Consider the following 23,631-nt stretch of genomic DNA (forward strand, 5'->3'; position numbering starts at 1 on the left):
AAGCCAGAAGAGGTGGCCTGGAAGGAAACATCCAGAACCGAGGCAGGGATTCTGGTTCAAGTGAACATAAAATTTGGCCTTCTGAAAAGGTTTTGATTTAGGATGCCTCGGCCTCATCTTTTTGGCAAAATCTTTTTTTTTCTGCCTATAGAGTTCTGCCTTCAGAGTCCAACTGTTGTGAAGGCAGCACCTCTGCTGGGGATCAGATTTTGCCACACATTTTTCCACACTGTATATTTTACCAAACAATTCCCTGCATAAAAAGGCATCTGCATTCTGTTTCTGTCTCTTTTAAACACAGGTTATCAAAAGCTCTCTCTGATATTCCCATTACAGTGAACTATCATGTTATGGAAGCTTACAAGTAACTGAAATATTGTGATCAGCTAATTCTGATATTTAAGACACTGAAACTTTTACTAGTGCTTCTTAAAACTACCTGCATTTAAAACATATTTGTATTCTGTTACAAAGATGTTTATTAGAGCAATTATCAAAATGCTCCCATATTGATGTCATATTCTGAAAATAAAAATATCCTTTTCTTCTCCCTTTAAAAAAGCCCCCAATTAACACACATACGCACACAAAGAAACCTTCCCCTAGATCAAAAAACAACTCAATTGGAGTATATCTGCTATAGTATTTAAAAGATATTAATTGATTCCAGTGAATCTGGAAAATATTCTGCGAATCTAAGCTTTATCCTATATCCTTCTACTTACTTAACCTCTAACAAAGTTAACTAAATCTTCATACAGTTCAAGGGTCTTGGCTTAAAATTTATCAGGAACAAAAATAGATGTGTTGGAATATTAACCAGGGTATTAGTAAAAGAGAGTAGGATGATTTGTCAGCACATGAGTAATATGAATTCTAGTTTTAAAACCACATCCAGGTATAAGAGGACACCCAAAGTTCATTTTAGCTACTAAAATATACTAACGTAAATTAAACGTGGTCATAAATTATTTTAGCTCATTCCGTCAAGAAATGGAGTCTATTTCCTCACAACAGGAGATTGCGTCAGCTTGTGACTGCTTTGACCAAAAGGAGGCAGAGGTGACTCTGTGTGACTCCGAGCTCAGGCTGCAAGAGGCCTTGAAAACGTCGCTCTCGCCTTCTTGGACCCGCCGCCTCCACGGAAGAAAGCGTCAGCTCACCTGCTGGAGGAGGACGTCGTGTGGAGCAAACACAAGCCGCAGCCTTGGCTGAAGCCCCTGACTTCAACTGTGGAAACCGCGGATGCTGAGTCAAATCCATGTCGCCTGCCTTCACGAATCAAAGTCATTTTAAGACTTGCGTGTCCTCCAAGCAGCACTGTGCATAAACAATAAGAAGTCTGTCCCCCTTATTTTCTAGAAACTTGGAGTTATTTGTGTCCAGTTCCAGCCTGAGCTAGTTATAACTGGACAGGACCGCAGACCCTCCGACTGAGCATGCGCAGAGCTCTGCGTGGCGCGCTTCAGGAAGTGCACAGGCGGGTAGCTGATTTACGGCTGCGCAGAACGTGGATTAGCGCGCCTTTTTCGAATCACCTACGCCCGCTCCCCACACCGCACTGCTTCGTTCTCTCGTAAATACCCAGACCCTTTTCCCTTCAGGGAGGTATACTTGAGATTTGTTCTTCCATCTCACAAAGCTGCCTTGCGAATAAACCCATTCTTTGCTGCGAACCGCATCTGGCAAAACGAAGGCAGTTCGGTAACAATAGTTAATACACAATCCGTGTGAACAAGAAGGCAAAGGAAGGGCGAATTCTCTCTTTTTGAACCGGGGCAGCCATCTTCTCATGCCCTCGGACATCAGAGCTCCAGGTTCTCAGCCTTCAGACTCGGACTGAAGTGCCTGGTTCTCCAGCCTGCAGATGGCGGACTGGGACTTCGCCTCCACAACCATGTAAGCCAATTCCCGTATTAAATATCCTCTAATATGTTCATGCATATCCTATTGCTTCTGTTTCTCTGGAGAATCCTAATTAATATACAACTGACCCTTGAACGATGCCAGGGTTAGGGGAGCCCACGCGCCACATGCTTGGTGCCACCGCTCCTCTGCAGCCGCAGTTCTCCACGTCCTGGATTTAACCAGCCTCAGCTCATGTAGTACTGTAGTATTCACTGCTGAAAAAAATCCGTGCGGTGGGCCGGTGCAGTTCAAATCCATGTTGTTCAATGGTCAACTGTACTAACCAACAAGCCCCCAAAAGAGGACAACTTCTTGAACATATCCCAGGAGAGAGCAGCTAAAGAACTGCCTAGCTGAGCCCAGCCCAGCTTTTTGAACAATTAAGTTAATTGATTTAAGTCACTAAATTTGAAGAAGGTTTGTTTCACAGCAAGAGATAACTGAGACAGGGACCTAGAGCTCATTTCATTATGTAATGCACCAATTCAGTAAGGAAAACTTGCTGGTATCGTTGGGCTATTACTATCAAGTCTCCAACTTTAAATGTCTACAGCAGTTGCTGCCTAATTTATGCCCAGTTTACTTCTAATCAGGACAACTATAATTGACTCCTGATATGGGTCTCTGCCCCCATGTATTTCCCATGCCAATCTAATCTCCATGTTACCACCAAAGTTTCTAGGATCCTAACTAAAACTCTCCTTGTTATCACTCTTCCCTTTAAACACGTCAGCCTTTGTTTAGGGTATTTAGAATAAAATCCTAAGCCTACCATTCAAAACCCTTTATAATGAGGCCTTTCCCCCAGAGGTGATTGCTCCCAGAGGTGTCAGCCTCCCGTGTGCTTCCAAGCTGGGCACATGCCATGGCCTAGAAAATTCCTTACAACATGTGTAACATTAAAGGAAACCCTAGGGAATTAGGTGAAGCACTTAAATGGAGACAGTGTCACCTTAAAATTAGTGGAAGCCTGCACAAAATTGTCCAGTACAGCCACAGATAAAATCACGTGGCAGCCAAGCACATGTGAATCAATATGCCAGCTGTCACTACTGTTCCTGTCTGAGGTCATACCTGAAGATCCATTTCCTTGGGGAGTTTCAGGAAGCCATATATAAAAGGTCTCCTGGGAAATTCCAGGAGTTCCTGAGGTGGTTATGCAAACCCTGGATCCCTACGAATCAGTAACAGGACAAATGAACACCATGTGCTTCCTGGTCCAGTGCACTGATCACTTCTTGCCAAAAATATAAAATATAAAACCTGAATTTAATCAAGAGGAAATAATAACAAAAATAAACAAATGGGACCTAATTAAACTTAAAAGTTTTTGCAGTCAAGGAAACCATTGTCAAAATGAAAAGACAACATACTGAATGAGAGAAAATATTTGCAAATGATATGATCAATAAGGGGTTAATACCCAAAATATATAAACAACTCATACAACTTAGTATCAAAAAAAAAAAAAAAACCAATTTAAAAATGTGCAGAATACCTGAATAGGCATTTTTTGGGAAGACTTACATATGGCTAATCGGCACATGAAAGGATGCTCAACATCACTAATCATCAGAGAGATGCAAATCAAAACCACAAAGAGATATCACCTCCCACCTGTCAGAAAGGCTACCATCAAAAAGACCATAAATGACAAATGTTGGTCAAGATGGGGAGAAAAGGAAACCCTTGTACACTGTTGGTGGGAATGTAAACTGGTGCAGCTACTGTGGAAAATAGTATGGAGTTTCCTCAGACTAAAGATAGAACTACTGTATGATCCAGCAATTTCACTTCAGGGTATATATCTGAATAAAACAAAAATACTTGTTTGAAAAGATGCACCCCATATTCATAGTGACATTATTTACAATAGCCAAGATAGTGTATATGTATAGATGTATACACACACACACACACACACACACACACACACACACACACACACACACACACACACTGGAATATAACACGGCCATAAAAAAGAATGAAATTTTACCATTGGCAACAACATGGATGGACCTGGAAGGTATTATAGTTAGTGAAGTAAGTCAGAGAAAGATAAATCCTCTGTGTTATCAGTTGCATGTGGAATCTAAAAAGTAAAACAATCTAGTGAATATAATAGAAAAGAAACAGACAGATATAGAGAATGAACAAGTGGTTACCAGTGGGTAGAGGGGATTGGGGAGGGTTAGGCATAGGGGGTTAAGAAGTATAAACTGCTATGTATAAAATAAGTAAACTATAAGGATATGTTGTATAGCACAGGGAATATAGCCAACATTTTATAACTATAAATGGAGTATAATCTATAAAAATTTTGGATCACTATGTTATACACTTGAAAGTAATATAATGTAAGGCAGTAATGTCTCAAAATAAATTTTTTAACTCAAATTAAAGGATATTCTAAAAATAACTGTTAGATACTCTGCAAAAGAGTTAAGTCACATTTATTGAAAGACAAAGACTAAGGGACATCACAGATTGGAGACTAAGGAGACACACTAATTAACTACAGTATCAGGTTCTGAATTGAATTTCAGACCAGAAAAACAGCATTAGTGCAACAGTTGGAAAATCCAGAAAGTCTATGTATCATCTAATAATATAGTATCAATGTTTGTTTGCTGATTTTGATCGTTGGACTATGGTTATGTAAGGTGTTGTCACTTAGGGAAACTGGATGAGAAGTACATGAAAATTCTTGGTATGCTTGCAACGATTTTGTAAGTCTGAAATAACTTTTTTTAGTCTACAAAATGAAAAAGTAAGAAGTTTTAATTATTAAACTCAATAGGATAGAAGATGGACAATTGAAGAGGACCCTTGAAGTCAGACAGATTACAAATGACTTCTGTCATATTTAGTTGGACATTGGCTGATCAGAGCAATGATTGGCCACACTACTTTGGGGCCACCTTACCCCGTTCCCCATATACACACAACTTCTCAACTCTGTTTTGATTTATGTCACAAAATCCTCAAAATTTCAAAATAGTATTGCTCACAATTCACTTTTATTTTACAATATGAAATATCCTGTAGAAATATTTTTTACAAGGGAGAAGGGAAAGCAGAGGGGGAAATCATACAAAAAACAAGAAACTAATTTCCAAAGAGGTAGTTCTGAGTTTTAAAACCATCAACAGCTAAAGCAGAACCACCTGGGTGACTTATTTTTAAAAACTCTCATGTCAAACCCCATATCAGACCTAGAGAATCAGCATCTGTAGGAATAGGGTATTTGTACACGCTCACTGCGGGATTCTGAGACCCACCAGAAAAGTTTGAGAACTACCGGTTAAGAAAATGACTGGTCTTTAAAACAGGATTCATTAACCACTAGATGGTGCCAGGATTCCGAAGATGGAACTTTCAGGTACCGTGTACATTTCCCTGAGTCTCCTCCACATCTCCCCAACTTTTAGTAAAGGAGGATGTCACACCAAAATAAGTACTCAGTATCAGAGTGGCACTTTTTCCTTCAATTTATTTTGGCTGTAATAGTCTTGTTCTGAGGGGAATTGGGGGGGAGGCTTTTTTAGCACTCGTTTTTCCCTTAGGATCTTCCTTTCTGACTGCAAATGTTTGGAAGAAGGAAATCCACTATGAGTAGTGACCTCATCAGCATGAGGTGATTGTCTAAGAAAAAACTATGTGACAAGTTCCTGAAAGCCATATATTTTTTTGCTGTTATTTATTTATTGAAGTATAGTTGGTTTACAGTGTTGTGTTAGTTCCTGGTGTTCAGCATAGTGGTTCATATATATATTCTAAAAGCCATATTTAACCACTTGTAGCTTTGATCTCTGCTCTTTCTCCAAAACTATGACTTTAAAAACATACCAGAATCATTAGTTTATTCTGCCCTGACTCCCAGTGCTTCCATGCAAAAGTATTTCACAGCTTCTTTAACAGTTTATCCTTTATATCTCAGAGTTCCTGCAAATTAAAAAACCCTGTATGAAGATAATCTCTTTTCAGAATTTTTCTGAGAAGTACATTTGTTTGAAATCTGCTTCAGGACATGTATGTAGCCTTACATGTGTTTATTTTTAAATGGATACTGAGCAGAAATGGCCAGATCGCTAAGCAAGACAAATAACATATTTCTTTTATTAATCCTGCAAATATCTGAGTAACTGTATGTACCAGGCACTGTGACACATACTAGCATAGAGATACAGGTTCACCAAAACAAATAAGATAGAAATCTCATGGACTTGCATTCTAGTTAAGAGAAATATATAAATTAATGAAATAATGATGGTGACAACTCTTTTTGTTTTTAAGGATAATTGGTTTACAATGTTGTATTTATTTCTGGTGTATAGCATAGTGATTTAGTTATACATATATATAATATTCCTATTCATATTCTTTTTCATTATAGGCTATTACAAGGTATTGAATATAGTTCCCTGTGTTATATGGTAGGACAACTCTTTTAAAAAATAAGACAGAATGATGTGACAGTTTCTGCACAAGGTAGGATTATTTTTGACAGGGTAGTCAGGGAAAGCAGCCCTGAGGAGGTGCCATTTGGGTCAAGATTGAATGATGACAAGAAGAGCTGGAGGTTCAGCTGCCCAGGCACAGGGTAGAGCAAGTGCAGAGATTTTGGGGTGGGAACAAGCCTGCTACTTTGCAGATCAGGAAGAAAGAGAGTGTAGGGAAGCATCAGCCAAATGAGGTTGGAGATGTGAGCGAAGACCTGATCAGGAACACAGATTGCAGTTTAGATTGTTTCTTTTTCATAAAAATGCGAAATCATCAGAAGGTTTTAAGGAGAACAGCAATATGGTTTAAAGTCTTTTTTTTTTTTTTGTAAGATCATCTTGGCCCCTGATTGTAGAGAGAGAACACAGTGGAAGCAGAGAGAACAATAGGAATAATGCTGTCATAGTCCACCAAGTACAGCTGATCAGACTTGGTGGACTGCATGTGGGGAATGAGGGGATGAGAGAATCAACAACACCTAAATTGCTGTTTGATCAACCTGATGGATAGGGAAACTATTTACTGAGAGTAAAATGGAACAAGAAAGTTTTGGAGGAGAGATGTGAATTTGAGATTCTGGTTCGGTGACAGTTTGAGATGTTTATTTAATATGAGTAAGATCGGGGGGAATTATAAAACTTGAGTCATCAGCATATAAATAGTATTTAGAGCCACACTGCTGGGTGAAATCACCTAGAGAACATGTGCAGATAGAGAAGAGTGTTGAGGGCTGAGCCCAGTGACTACGTCGATGCTGTGTTATTACGGTCTCACTAAGACTGCAGTGGTTATAAAAAAAAAAAATGATGAGGTTAAGATCAACATTGGTAAGACAAGAATAATAGTACTCTGTATGGTTGTTGCAAGAAATAAATGAGGAATACACAAAATATCTAAGTGCTTGACAGAGTAAACAATCAAAATGCAACTTTTTTTTCCTATTTTATTCCTTGGTAAAAGTCCACTCTGCAGTAAGTTGCAATAGAACTAAAATCTCTCCATTTGCTCAGATATCTGCACAGCCAAAGGAAATCTTAAGAATCATCTGTCTCCACATATCCAAAATGAGGTTCTTCTAAGGTGTTCACAGGTTTCCAGGATCTCTGTTAAACCTGAGTTAATAAAGTTTAACAGATTTCCTAAATACATCCCTTCACAAAGGTTTCTAAGGAACAAAACTTGTATCTGGCATTTCCCAACTTTCATACAAGTTGGAGAAATTGTCCATAGACAGCAGTATAAGAAAGCACTGAATTACTCCAAGCCCACATTTTACAGATGGAAAAACTGAGGACAAGGAGGATAAAGTCTCCTATCTTGAAGCTTTTTACTGTAGAATATGAAGCTACTGTGATACTGCTTATTGTTACTCACATCACCCCAACCTTCTCACCAGCCTTCCCCTCTGAGTCATTTATTCTTGTTCCTTTCCTAAAAGCTCAGTTTATGAGGTGTCTATAGTAAGCTTTCAGGTTGATGAACTGCCTACAGAAGGCCTCCAGTTCCTTTACTTGTCTGAATAGCACCCATGTGGTTTATGAAAAGTTGTCTAACTAAGCATGACTGTGTTACATATCTATAACATGGAGTGGGAGGTACATTTTTAATTTTTTTAAGTGCAAAGTAGATTATCAACCTGTTGCTCTATTTATGGCTTCACGTGCAGTCATGTGTGTGACTTTGGATCCATCTACATCATGTAAAATCTCTGAACTTTCATTTCTCTGGCTGTTAATAATAAGAGCAGTAAAATGAGGGTTAATATTTGCTAAAGCTTTGGCCCATAACTCAAAGTTTCCAGATCAGCAGAAAGTATCTTTTACCAGTGATCAAGAGAAACTTGAACTAACTTAAAAACTTTAAAGCACTTTAAAAGCACCAACTTCTGTTTCCCTGATTTCTTTCCTTAACTGTAAGGCTAAAGCGTTGAGAGAGAGAACAGAGCTTTGCTGAGGGGCACTCTCTCATCACTATTTTGCAGAGAAGAAAACTGGAGCACACGGACGTCAAACTCCTAGCATGTCTGAGGGCCCATGACACGTTAGGTATGAGCCAAATTGGAAGCTACTTCATCTTACATGGAAAGTGTGTCATCCACAACGCAAAAACCAGGAGCGCAGTCGAAGGAGAGGTGAGAAGAAGGACTTCCATCACAGACCTGACGAGAGTGAGTGGCGGGTGCTGCTGTCAGTTTCTCATGGGATGTAGGGGACTGAAGGGGAGGCTGGGGAGGGGGGATGTGGTGGCAATAGTTTGTAGGTCTACCAAATATGATTTTGAGGTCTTTAAAAGATGTCCTCTACCCCACCTTAAAGCTACCTTTCCATCTTTCTGATAATAGTCCTCTGAAGCCTATTCGGCTATTATCCCAGGAAGATTCCACTGCATTCCCCGAGATCCCCCTAGTTCATATACTGAAACTGAAGACACTCTCATTCATTCATTACATTCATTTAGTGCGAGCAGCTGACAAGAGTTATTATACTCCCTGGAGAAGCTATTACCATCTTCCCTGTTAATAATATGAATATAGAATCTGAAGTAGTTAGCTATTGCTGCGTAACAAACCATCTCAAAACATATGGGTTTAAAACAACTATTTATTATTTCTCATGAATCCACAGCTTAGCAGGTAGTTGAGCTGATTTAGATTTTGGCTGAGCTCAGTCAAGTGTCGGATGACACATCAGCTGGGAGCTGAGTGGTCTATTAAGGCTGGCAAAACTCAGGTCCTCTCCATGTGGTCTCACCTGGAGCAAAAGCTCCTAAAGCAGGCATGTTGTGATGGTGACCAAAGAGAAGCCAGAGAGGATGCAGAAACGGGCAAGTCTTTTTGAGGTCTAGACTGAGAACTGTCACATCACTCGTGCCACATTATACTGGCCAAAGCAAGTCACAAGGGCAGCCCAAGTTAGAGAGGCAAGGACTACAGAGTTATTAAGCCAAGTGGGTAGACACACAGAGAAGCCATTAATTTAACTGAGATCATCAATGCCTTCAATCTAACACAGGATGGAAGGCAAATTTTTATTGAAAGAGTCAGAAAGGGAGGATACGAATGAAAGTTATTTGCATTCTTAACAATCTCATGCATGGAAGTCTCTTGTTCTATTGTCTAGTTTTGAACTCAAGCAAATTGCACTCTTCCTTCTCTATGTAAATCTTCATCTTAGTATTTCCTATAAAAACTAATCATCTCCCTACATACATTTTGTTTTGCAATGGTCTTAGATTAAAATTAATACTTAAAAATATTTACTTTTGAGTTTAGCCAATTAGATTTTTATTTGAAACACAGTAAAAAAATGTTTAATGTTAGTTTATTATTCTTCTAATTAATGAGCAACTTTTGTGTTTGCATTAGTGTCATGGTGGAACAGCTAAAAAGAAAGAAGAATAATGAAGATCAACTTCTCTGTGCATTTGCTTCTAGCATAACAGGTTTATTATCAGTAAATATTTATTGAGCCCCCACCATGAGGAAAGAACCATTATGAAAACAGTACAAAATGTGTTCTTTAAAAAAAAGTATATTCTGATTATAGAAAGTACAGATGAGACATGGGTGATAAAATATTGATATTTTATCAATATTTTGAGAATATCAAATCTGTTATGTTGGATATATTTAATTTAAATAATGCATAGCCATGTACTCATAGGAGGAAACTGAAAACTATCTAGGGAGAGTTAGGGAGGAACCTCTGAGGTAGCATATACTCACTATCTTCTAAATTGAGGAAAGACATCAGGATTGGAGTAAGACATAGATCATCAATAGGGGTCAATGGAAGTAACCCCATACCAGCCTCAAGAGAAAATGAAACTCCTGAGGCAAGACAATACTTTTACCTTAGGAGTTCATAGAATGTCTCTGTGGTCAATTGCTGACCCACAGATGTGGGTTTCAGGTGTGGCTGATCTGTCCCTCTGAGCAGACTCTGAAAGAGAAACCTTCTGTTATAGCACTTGTCAGGCCACTTGGCCAGAAGGGCTGTCATTGGCCAAATCAGTAGTAAACATAAAGTTCCTTCCTGGTACTCCTCAGAGTCTCTTGAAGATCAGCCGGCCTCCAAAAGATGTGGAGAAGACAGCAGTCTCTCCCAGCAAAGAGGAGCATCCAGCAGACATTCCGAGCACAGCTCACGCCCTGGAAGAGTGGGCTCCAGGGAAAAGAAGTGAAGCCAATGGATCCAGACCAGGAACTGTAAGTGACAGGTCCCAGACCTGGAAAAAGTAGCTGGGAATACAGTGTTGCCTCTTTGCTATATGAAAGGTATTTTTGGTATCTCAAAGACAGGAAGTCTCCACACGGAGGAGATCTGTGGTTGCCCATTGAGGGCAGTTTCCTTGTTTATCATCAAGGACTTGAGCAAAAACATGACTGATCCCACATGCTTTCAGGTGCTCAGGAACCTCTGACACACATGCCTTTTGCTTATAGGTTGATTGCATAAAAGAATTGGCAGAGTTTGAGGTTTTACATGTTGTGGAAGTTGAGGAATGAGAACTCAAGCAGAGGGGCAACAAGCAATGCTAAGGGAGGCCAGAAGTATGGATGCAGTCTAGGACTGCTTGTCCAGGAGAGCTCACTGTATTCCAGCTAAGGGAAAAGGGGGTGAACACATTGCACTGTCACCCTTGCTTTGTCAACTCTGTATGTTTTGGTTTTAAGTTCCTTTTAATCCAGAAAGATACATTTGGTTTTAGGTTAGTTTCTTTGGCTTCCTTGTAAGCAGGCATTGTGGGTTAAGCTTTTGGTTTTTTGGCTTTGGCCATGTTTTCCAGTTTAAAGTTTGTAATACTACTAACAGAGCACCAAGTATAGGGGAGAGTTATTTAATTTTTTAAAAAATTCCTCTAGAATTCCAATGACAATTGCTTAAACATCCCTCAAAGAATCCTATCTTCAAAAGATTCTCTTATGGGAAGGTTATTAAGCTCAGCCCAGACCTGGGGCAATAAAGAGAAGGCCTCCAGAAGGACATCTGAAGGCATCCTGGTGGGTACACAAGGACATTGGAGGCAATCCTGTGTGAGGCATGATGGGAACAGAAAACATGCTATGAAATGTACGTAGGTCAAAGAAACTAGGGACCATGTGTTTTATTTTCCTTTCGGGAAGACTGTGTATAACAGTTGAAAGACACAGGGCTTACATGTACAGACCTGCATTTGAATTTCAGCTCTGCTGCTTTTTAACTGCATGCATGAGCTAGAAAAAAAAGACCACTTCTCTTGAGTTCAGTTTTCTTATCTCAGAAATGGTGAGAAATATACCTATTTCTTAGCATTATAGGATTAAATAAGTTTCCACATGTAAAGTGCCAGGCATGTAGAAATTACACAATAAATAAGTTGCTTTCCACACTCTGTCCTCCCGCCTCTAAAACCTAATGAGAAACAGTCCATGTCTCTGCAGTTCGCAAAATGAGGATGGGAACTCCTTTATGGAATCATTTCCAGCTTTGCACACATGCATGTTAAGAAGCCTACCACTGTCACCACAAATGTGGTGACCTTTTAAAAACTGACAATTTGTTGCCTAACGGGGGTCATCATCTGCATTTTTTTAACTAGTAGAGACTATTTGTCATTTGTTTATTAGCCATGTGCATTTCCTCCTCCATAAATTGCATGCTTATATCCTGACTCACATCTTAAGAGATACCATGAAATAAATTTTTAAGACTGAACTATCACAGACAGTACCATCTCAGTCAGCTGTTGTAAATTCAACCTAGCCTTACTGCTTTCCACTGTTTAAAAAAAAAACTGCAAGATGAATGGTAAATTGAAGAGACATAATCAACAGTAACATAGAAATGTATTTGTGTAAGAATCTTTGTCTCTTTGGCAGTCTTTAAGAGATGATGATAGTTCATGATCTTCTACATGCCTGAAGAATCATCATTATTAACATTCTTTGTTATACCACCTTTACAAACAGGTGAAATAAACCACCATCTAAAAAAAACCACACAATTTCAGGACTACCAAGAAGGATAAAACAAAAATACCATAACTCTGAGCCCTGGACTTACATAGATTGGATGAAAAAGATTTTTTTTTTAATATCTTTAAAAGGAGCAGTAGTGATCAAATTAACCAATTGTGAATACATTTCTAAGTATATCATTTAAAATAACCAAAACTAAACCCTAACATTTATGGTCAATTCACTTTCAATGATAGAGTCAGAAAAACTGCTGAAAGAATTAAGTGCTAGGACAATGTGCAAAAGAATAAAGTTGGACCCCTACCTCATGACTCATTTAAGAATTAGCTCAAAGTGGATCAAAGATCTTACCCTAATGTAAGTGCTAAAACTATAAAACTCTTAGAAGAAAACATAGGAGTAAATCTTCACCACCTTGGGTTAAGCAATTATTTCTTAAGTATAACACCAAAAGCGCAAATGATAAAATAGAAGGTTGATAAACTGGATGTTATCAAAATTTAAAACTTTTGTGTTTCAAAGGACACCATCAAGAAAGTGAAAAGAATGGGGAAAAAATATTGCAAATCATATATTGGAAAAGGGATTTGTATCCAGAATATATAAAGGATACCCAATTTGAAAGGAACCCAATTTGAAAATGGGCAAAGGATTGAGTACATTTTTCTCTAAGCACAGAAAAATATGCTCAATATGCAAATCAAAAACATAATGAGATACCATTTCACATGTACTAGAATGTTGTAATCCAAAGGAAAAAAAATACTAAGTGTTTGCAAGCATATGGAGGTATTGAAACTCTCATCCATTGCTGGTTGGAATGTAAAATGATATAGCCACTTTGAAAAACAGTTTGGTAGTTCCTTAAAAAGTTAAATATAGCAATTTCACTCTTCAGTATATAACCGAGATAATTGAAAATATATTTCCACACTAATCTTGTACACAAATTACCATAGCAGCATTATTCATAATAGTCGAAAAGTGAATACAATCCAAATATCCATCAACTGAAGAATGGATAAATAAAATGTGGTTATATCCATGCAATGAAATATTATTTGGTCATAAAATGGAATAAATTACTGATACATTCTACAATATGGATGAAACCTGTAAACATGCTAAGTGAAAGAAGCCAGTCACAAAAAATCACATATTGTATAATTCTAATTATATAAAATATCCAGAATAGATAATTTCTCTCTATAACTGTTATGTGAAATGCCTCATATAGAAAGAGAAAGTACATTGGTAGATGAGTGGTTGCCTAGGGCAGAGAAGGAAGGGGGTGGATGGGTGGGGAGTAAATGCTGATGGGTACAAGGTTTCTTTTGGGAGTGATGAAAATGTTCTAAAATTAGACAATGGTGGTGGTTGTGTAACTCAGTAAATAAATTAAAAATCACTAAATTATATATTTTAAAAGGTGGGCTTTATGTTATGTAAATTATGTTTTAAGCTGTTTCTAAAACCTTCAAAAACAGATAGTTACTTTAAATAAGGCCCTATGATTTTATTATAAATGTTGGTCAGAGTAATTATAAATGTTGGTAATAATAATTACAGCAACTTACTGAGTGCTTATTATATGCCAGGCAATATTCAAAGTCTTTACAAGTATTAACTAATTTACTTTCCCAACAAACCCATTAGGTAAATACTATTATTATTCCCATTTTACAAATTAGAAAACTAAAGTTATTAAATGGCAATATAAGAATTCAAACACAAAGAGTCTGTGTTTTTAAATAAAATATGTACTGGCTCTGGAATCCAACAGCAAGATATGGGGAGAAAATCCCTAAAAATCAGAGAATTGGGGAAATTTCTAAATATTGTAATTAATGACCAATTTAGACATTTACCAAACACTGAAGTTGGAACATTTAAATGTTTACTGCAGCATGAGGAAGTCAGCTTGTACTGGCTCACAAGAGCTAGTGATCAGTACCTCTTCCTAAAGCCTTGTTCAGTGGCATCACGTTGGTAGCTTAAAATCAGCCATGCTGGGCGTATTTACTGTCTGGAACTTGGGTGTTCTAATTTCTTTCTCCAATATGACCAAGACCAAATCCACGAAAAGAAAGATTGCCTTAAGTCTGATATTACCATGTTTATTGGAATAACAAGATCACTTTCTAATCTTCCTGAGAGCAAAACTTTCTCTGAAGTAACCAAGTGCTGCAGATAGAAATAGTTTTCCATCATGGGCAACACAGTCATTCTCTCCACATCATCTCAGAGAAGGGCTCACGACTTTAGGGGAGGAATTAACCTCTCTCAGAAACCACCGAATAAAGGAGCTTGAGGCAAGAGGAAGATACGATTTAGTCCATTAGTTAGACTGGAATATTCCAGGCCGCTTGGCAGGGCTGTTAGGGCCACCAGTGTCAACACCCTACGGACCCAAATTGTTAACACTTGCTCTCCCTGTGGGATTAAGTCTTCTATAAGCCACATGCAGACACACAACTAATGTGACATTCAGAAAAGGAAATCATAACTTTCAGTAATAAGAAGAATCCACTCAACTTTAGAGAAATATGACCAGCTGAAATCATAATCTTCCCTCCTTCTCCTCATCAGTGGTATTTTCTGAATGCTTACTATGTACAGGTTTCATGCTTGAACTTTACATTATCATCAAGTGCTCACAATAGTCTTTTATATATTTTTTTCATATTCTTTTCCACTGTGGTTTATTATTACAATAGTTGTTTTATACAGGCTTGGAAAGGGTAAGTACCTTTCTAAAGTAACACTGTAGGGAAATAATGGAGCCACCCTTCCAATCCAGGCAACCTGACCCCCAAGCCCACACTCTAAACCACAACATTACACAGCCCACTCCAGGAATGTGGGCATATTCACATTACACCCAACTGGTTTGCTAAATATGGCTATTCCATGATGGAGGCTGAATCTCCATGTAACTCCACCAGGCCATAGGGCCCTTTAATCAAATGGCAGGAGTATGGGCTTAGTTTACAAACTAATTTTATTAATACTAATCTGAAAAAAAACACATATCAGATAAATCTTAAAGCACAAATATTTATGTTGCTTAATCATAGGTAAAATCTAGTTTATTTATAAATAGAAATTTGTATGCCATTCCTTAGAAAGTTTAGTTTTGAAGCTCTGTTTCTCTGGTATTTTCAGTTTGGTCCCCACCTCCTATCTATCCTGACACTAGTAGGTATATTTTTTCTTTATTTGTGAACTTCAGAATGGTTGGATATAATAATCAAAGATTATCATCATTGCACAAGACAAAATTCTTGGAACCATGGACCTTGTTTCATTGAAGAAAGAAAAAATTTTACAGTGAAACTTTCATGAGCAGGGTTTAAGGAAAGAAAACTAGAACTAGAGAAAAGATTCAACATCACCTAGGCCGGGGATTTTAAACTCAGATGCAGGTTATGAGAATAAGTGAAGCAAAGCAAGCAGAGTGAGACAATAAGGAAAGCTAGAGACTGTGGTAAACTGCAGAGGTCAGCCCCATCACAAGGGGGCTCTGCATCTTAATACCAGACTATTGTCAGACTCTTGTCAGATCTGATTTTCTAGGCAAGGCCAGATTAACCATGTTTTCTCTGAAATGTATAGGAAATTTCTACTTGTAAAACATGGTAGAGGCCAAACAGAACATGTCAGCAGGCCAAATCTAGCCTACTTTCTCTTCATGTAGTAGAAGAGAACAAAAAAAAACCTAGAGATGTTAACCAAATTTACCAAGTGGAGAGCCCACATTCACTCTTCTCTTTTCTATGTCAGTCTATTTTTCAATCTCTGTTTATAAGGATAGAACATTGTGACTTATTGGAGAGCATCAGAAAATTGAAGTATTTCAATCATTGGTGGTCCTACTTAAAAGTTGCTGCTAGTTGTCAATTTTCATCTTGTCTGGTTTTGCTTATTTATCTTACTTTCCATGTAAGGATATAAAAGGTCTCTGCTACCTTCATTTTTGTTGTATTCTAGTTTTTATCATACATTATTCATTTTTTGCCAGTGTCTCTGCTCCTTTCACAGCTATATTTACAAAAATATTCTACTCCGGTTATTTACCTTTGATTGCCTGGTCCTTGTTTTAATTTTCACACATAAAAACAAAAGCTGTGGCAAAGGCTAGAAGTATCTTGAGCAGAAGCCACATCTAAGCAGTCAGAGGGGTCAAACAGTGGCAGCTCTGTGCTCGCAGATGTAGATTGATGCACAGCAGTCAACTGCCATTCATTCTAAAAATAAAACCATGGTGGGGATGTAAGGGGGAGTATAGCTCAGTGGTAGAGTGTGTGTTTAGCACGGGTAGGGTCCTAGGTTCAATCCCCAGTACCTCCCTTAAAAATAAGTAAATAACTCTAATTACCTCCCCCTTCTTTCCCCACTCCAAAAACAAGCTTGTCAAAATTCACATTTTCTTTCAGTGGTTATGTGCCATCAGAACCTTATTCCTGTTTGAACATAAAGTCAGCTCATATCAGGAAGTGAAATTCAGGGCAAAAGCCACAGCTGAATCCTGCCCTCAGATAGGTTGAGTTGCCCCTCCCACCAGCATTTGTAGTTTACCACTTACATGCCCCCAGAGAGGGCCCAAGTGCTCCACTTAGTTCCACCACTCTCTGCTGACTTCTGTTGCCTGTGCCACCTCATAGTTTTACTCACCTTCCTGGCTCTTGAAGGCATTTGAGTTTGTGACCCATGCTCTAGAGTTTCAGCTAATCTCATCTCTGACACAACTTCTTCTGTTAAGGAATTAACCCAGCATCTTACATAAGAGTTCAGTCAATACTGTTTCAACTTCTTCGGAGCTGCCTCCCGTAGACTGGTAGTTGCTGCATAGATTAAGTAACCATATCACTAGGTGATGGCTATATTAAGCCCACTCATCCCCTTCTGCTTATAAAGCATAATGCCCATGGCAATCAAACTAATCTTTCATCATTTTATTCCCAACACCTACAAGATAAAGCTTCAACTACCTGCTGGCTTTCAGGGTCCTTCATAATTCAGCCTCCATCTAAATATTCAGAGCTCTTTCCCTGCCTCCCCAGTGCAAACTCTCCACTCCCATACACACTTGGTCCACGCCTGTTAATTTGCTCACAAGCCCTGCTCCCTTCCCTTTCTGCCTTTCCGATATCTCCTCATTCTTCAGACCTCAACTCAAACTCCACCTTTTCCACTAGGCTTTCCTAAATCATGCCAGTCTCAAATGATCTTGCTTCCTTTTAAATGTAAATGCTCAATACATTTGTTGAATGAATGAATCCATTATGGCATGACCACATTCTTATGACCACTTAATTATGGCCAAACTGCTTAACCTTTCTAAGATACATTTTCATCATTTGTAAAAACGTGGTTTGGGCAAGGATTAAAATGAGATGTGATTCTGAAATAATCTAGCAGAGATGCTACATAGACTCAAAAGATATTAGTAGTACAGAGGTTGAGGAAATATTAGCCTGTTTTATTGCCTTCCTCCCTCTTTTATTGGTAACTTTTCAGTTATGTGTATTTTCTCTTCTTAGCTACATTATTATAGCAAGGATACATTTCTTAAAATATTTTTGTATCATTCACTGCAGCTAGCATGGAGCCTTGCTGATAAAATATTGTTGATTGAGTATTAAGAAAGCTCCTCTATTGGAAAATATGTCCAAAGACTGGCTACCAACACTGGAATTTCCTCCTTAGAGATGTTTTGTCCTCAGTTAAGCATTGCCCTCAGTTAAAATCCAAACCTGCCTGGGGAACAGTAGCATACTATGCTTCATTAGATACAATATCTGTGCTGATTAGACTTTTTTGTTTACAAGGAGCAAACTACCTTGCAGGTTGTTGATATTATATGAGGTATGGTGCTGGGTTTGATTTTTTTTTAATCGATGTGTATATAGTTGATTTACAATGTTGTGTTAGTTTCAGGTGTACAGCAAAGTGATTCATATATGTATATGTTAATATATGTATATACATTCTTTTTCAGATTATTTTCTATTATTGGTTATTACTACATATTGAATATAACTCCCTGTGCTTTACAATAGGTCTTTGTTGTTTATCTTTTTTATATATAGTAGTGTGTATCTGTTCATCTCAAACTCCTAATTTATCCCTCTCCCTACCCTTTCCCCTTAGGTAACCATAAGTTTGTTTCCTATGTCTGTGAGTCTATTTCTGTTCTGAAGTAAGTTCATTTGTGTTGGTTTTTTTAGATTCCACATATAAGTGGTACCATATGGTATTTGTTTTACTCTGTCTGACTTACTTCTCTTGGTATGATAATCTCTAGGTTATGATGGGTTTGATTAATCCAGTTTAGTATACTTTAGCTTATGTAACATATTTCTAACATACCTGTAACATAAAGGGAGAACATAAGGGGAAACTAAGGGGAAAAAGAGAAATATATAGATACTGCACTATCAAAAAAGGATAAAGAGGGCAGCTGGGTGTAATGCACCATCAGAATTGTAGCAAGACAACACTTGGAACCAGGGGTACCACTTGTCCTGGTTTGCCCAGCCTTAAGAAGTTCTATGATGTGAGGCATTCAGTGCTGAAACAGAAAATCCTGGACCAACTGGGATAAACTGTTCACCTTGTTAGGCACCAGTAAAATCCCACTAAAAGGTATACTTTGTCTAATTTCAAAAGTGCACTTGGAGTCAGTACTGCACATGGAACAGCCCAAATTGTCCCTGGCTGGTTATCAGCTGATTGGAAGAAACTGCTAACAAAACCAAGGCTAAAAGTTTAATTTCCCAGGAAACTTTGCCCTCTTCCACAATCAGAATCTGTGGACTTCATTTAAGCCAGACATTACCCAAGGTCACTTACTAATCACAAGGGAAACAGAAGAGAGAGAACATAGCTACTTTGGACCAAATCCTTTACTGCTGCTAAAAGACATGAGTGGAGGGACACATATTTTTCTTGTGCATAAACCTTAAGTGGCTGAATATCATCACATAGGAAATTCATTTTCCTTCCTGCTTTTAGTAGGGTTCCAAGTAACAAGAATGATAATGCAAAGCATATTCTTCTATATGATTTCATTGTAATCTTGTGAGAGTTGCACGGTAGACACCAAACTCAGCAGGGTTGGGATCTCCTGTGGTTACACAGCCAGAAAGCAATGGATGGAACTGGATCCCTTGCCTCCTAGTGTTTTTGATTTGTTCTGTTTTTTAATGTTGGGGCTCTCCTGACTTTGTACATATGGCTTCCCTAAGAACTCCAGGACTTTTCAGGTCCCAAGGACCAAGCAGCACAGCCTGAAAGCTCCTGTGTGTCTTACCACACGTGGGCTGGGACACACAAGTGGGCTGGTTATTTCTTGCATATATAAAGGCATAAAACACATTCACATTCCTCTTTCAGAGGTTTAGAGAAAGCATCCCTGCTTTTCATGCTTAGATGTTGCCTTTCTCTGCACCTCATCCTTTTATTTTGAGTCTTTACTTCAGAGATCTTTCTACCTATATCCAGAGTTGTATGGTGTTTATATCAGTAAACTGAAAAATGGATTTCCAAACATATCTACTTTTCCTTCAGAGCAACTGTGGGTAGGATGAAAACCACTCTGTCATACTTACATGTTACTCATTAACTGACTTCAAAAAAAAAAAAATCGCCTCAGCTAGATTAGGAGTCATGTGAAGAAAGAGCTTCCTGCAATGCGGCAACCCAGCAAAGCTAAAACGCAGAGATTTTCACATTATCAGGGAGGTTAAGAAATGAGCCCCTGAGCTTATTTCTCGACCTGGCGATTGACAAGTGCACGATGGTGAAGAAAAGGCTGCAGTCGTCCAGTGACGCGGTGTTCCGGTCTGAGATTCCCAGCAGTGCAAGCAAGGCGGGCGCAGAGGTCCCGTACAGCAACCCCGACAGCCCGGGCTCGGTGTTTCTCAGGTGGGTGCATCACGTTTGCCCCCGATGGCCTTGGCACCGACAGGTGTTCCTTGGAGAGCTCCTTCCTCATCCTCGGAGGGAGCAATCAGCCAAGGAGAAGGCTCAGCCGAGGCTATTGGGCCGGTGGATATTAAGGTGGTCTATAGCAAAGGACGTGATCTGCTGAGCATATAGAAACTCTTACCACCATTAGGGGAAAATAATTATTAGTGCCTTCTTTAGTACTTTCTTAGTAGTAGAAAACTAGTTGGCTCTGCAGTTCCTCAATTCCTGACTCATTCTTGGGCTCATAGGAAGTAAAGCCAAATTGCTAAACCAAAAACCTTACTTTGATATCAAAATTACTGTACTATTATCAAAATAGTAATTTTTAAAATATTTTAAAATTGCACTCTTTTCAGCTTTCTAAATTAAATATTAAAATAATACTAGCTGAGCTCTGGTTCAACTACTTGCTGGACAGTGATTTATAGCAGCTTTGACTATATTCAGAACTTATCCTTTTTAGCTGTAAATATTCATATCTATGTGAAACCACTGATAATTATGTATTTTTAATGAAAATTCATTTGTCTACTCTTTTTTTGCTTTATCACATAATAATTCTCTAGCCACTTATAAAATGTGGAAATCAAGTGCAAGCGGAAATCATTTACAAGAAAAAGTTCCTCATCCAACTTCTTTTTTTATTGAGGTATAGTTGACTTACAATGTTGTATTTGTTTCAGGTGTACAACACAGTGATTCAAATTTTTATAGGTTATGCCTCATCCGTCTTTGATGCAAACTTCTTTTCTAACTGAGGTGACATTGGTTTATAATATTGTGTAAGTTTCATGTTTACAACATTATATTTCTACTTCTATATACCTTATAGGGTGCTCACCAGCAAAAATTTACTTTCCATATGATGTAAACTTTAATGTAACTGCCAGATAAACTTATCAAGTGAAGGCAGAAGAATAATCTCTCCACCTGTACTTTGCGTTTACATAGTACCGTATCCCAAGTCGATTATTTGATTTATTTCTCATCAATTACACAAAAAAATGTTCAAAATTACAGCTTTTAAAAATTAAATAGAAAATAAAGAAATTCCACTTCATTTAATAGCATTCATATATCAGACTGTCAGGTTAGGAAAACAAATTCAGTAATTTTTAAAAAGAAGTTTTAGAGACCAAGAGCCTGAATTTATGCAAAATGTTTCTTAATATATCTATTTAAAGTTAGTGTAATTTTTCCATCCATCGTTAAAATGAATCTACCTAACTTGTATTATGGTTGTTTAAGCAAAAGCACAATTCCTGTGATTGAAAATGTAAAACTTTTGCATTATTTCCATATTTTGCTGAACTTTGAGTGTTTCTTGCTTTAATCCTGCTGTTACGTTGACTGTAATGCGAACTATTCTTGGAGCTCAAGAATCAACCAGGAAAAATAAAATTAAATTAAAATGTATAAAAAATATTAAAAATATATACAATATATAAAGTATAATTTAAATAAATGTAATACATATGATTTAAATAAGTATAGATAAATAAATGAAATAAAAAATCTGCATCAACCTAAATTCAAGCCTTTTTAAAAAAAGGCCAGGCCTATTTCTCCTGCATATTTGAGTATTCAATATCAAATCTCTATATTAGTATCTATAAGGTTTTTTAATGTGTATTGGAGCCAGTCTTAAAACATTACACATACCTCCAAATTGTCTGGCACTGGAGAAGTTCTAGTCTAGTTGAAAGATCTACTTAACGTATTGTGTATAAAATCATTCAAAGGATTAGGGTACTAGGGTACATGTTGGTTATTTGAAGTAAAAAAAAATCGCTATGCTGTACACCAGAAACTAACACAACATTGTAAATCATCCATACTTCAATAAAAAAAGGAAAAAAAATAAGATAGATAAATACGTCCCTTTACCTGCTAAGTAAACATTAAGAATTTATATGATTCTTGTGATATCCCATTATCCTTCCCATGAATTAGAGCTAATCAAATGTACTGCCAGATCAACAAACCACTTCAAATAGGCACAGATACATTTTATGTAGTCTTTTTTTTCAGTCATGCAGTTCAACAAAGATTTGTTGAGTAACTATTATATGCCAGGCTGTATGGAAGCAAATACAATCATAAATGAGGTAGACCTGCCCTCACATAGGTTAGAAGTTTAATGTCAAAGACAGGCAAAAAAAATATGAATGAATGTACACATACATATATAATTCAAATACTTAGGTATATTATTGTAGGAAACAATTCCAGGGCAGAGATGGAGAATAAGATGGGAAAAAATTTATATGTGGTGGCAAGTCAAGGACTCTCTGAGGAAGTGATGTTTAGGCTGACTTCAAGGAGGGGAAAAGGGCAAGCATGAAATCATTGAGAAGGAGCATGTTGCCCTGAGGTGGAAAGGTCTGTGTCCTGAGGAACCTGGGCCAGGGGAGGGAAGTGGGCGGCGGGTGGCACCTGGAGGGTTTAGAACAGGGAAGTACCATGACGTGATGTTCCCTTTAGAAGGGCGTTCTGGCTCCTCTCTGGGTTATTTTCAGTTTGTTGCTTATTCACGCAGTGCTCCATTGTGCCCGTGTCTCCAGGTGCTTGTGCAAGAGTGTCTCTAGGGTGCACACCCAGGAGGGGAACTACTGGGCCATTCCTCTTATTAATGGACATCATTAATTGTACTCATTATGTCAAATTCTGTTCCAAAGTTCTGTGTCATGTATGCTACTACCAGCAGTTATTCTGCTGCCTCAACAACATTGCCATTGTCTGATTGTTTAATTTTTCTTATCTGGAAGGTGTGAAATGGCATCTCGGTGTAAATGGTTTTAATGTGCCTGTCCCTTATTAATACTGCAGGAGCATCTTTTCAACACGTTTGTTGATCATTTTCATTTCCTCTTCTGTAAAATTCCTGCTTATGGATTTAGGGCTCTTTGGGAAAAGAGATGAGGGGAGAGAGGTTACTAGCTTTTCCTTATTTTAGATGGCTTTTGAAGTACTGCAGGTACTGACCTTTTGTTAGCCATGTGTGTTGCAAACATTTTATTCCAGCACATGACTTGTCTCTTCATGCTCTCTATTATGTCTGAGTTCTTATTTTTAATTTATCAACTTGTTTATTTTATTCTCTTATTGAAATATAGTTGACTTACAACATTATATTAGTTTCAGGTGTAAGTAGCAATTTGATATTTTTATAGATTATAACTCCATACAAAGTTACTATAAAATATTGACTATATTCCCTGTGCTGCACATTAATTACATCCTTGTAATTTATTTATTTTGTGCCTAGTAGTTTGTACCTTTTA

At 37.8% G+C, this 23,631-nt stretch overlaps 1 protein-coding gene across 4 annotated transcripts in view; it reads left to right on the forward strand.

The window, feature by feature from the left end:
• Positions 1 to 10,478: 10,478 nt before the first annotated feature.
• The window catches only part of GRAMD2B (GRAM domain containing 2B), a 100,206-nt gene continuing 87,053 nt past the window's right edge, over positions 10,479 to 23,631 (forward strand). For 2 of the 4 annotated variants that reach the window (XM_032476621.1, XM_032476622.1), the window contains exon 1: positions 10,479 to 10,621. In XM_032476621.1, the coding sequence (XP_032332512.1) occupies positions 10,494 to 10,621 (128 nt within the window). In that variant the 5' untranslated portion in view covers positions 10,479 to 10,493. Of the gene's footprint in view, positions 10,622 to 20,050; positions 20,303 to 23,631 lie in introns of those variants that run through there. The other 2 variants (XM_014564942.2, XM_014564941.2) reach the window with 2 other exon arrangements.

Source organism: Camelus ferus, chromosome 3 (assembly GCF_009834535.1).
Source record: "Camelus ferus isolate YT-003-E chromosome 3, BCGSAC_Cfer_1.0, whole genome shotgun sequence".
Classification (NCBI taxonomy): domain Eukaryota; kingdom Metazoa; phylum Chordata; class Mammalia; order Artiodactyla; family Camelidae; genus Camelus; species Camelus ferus.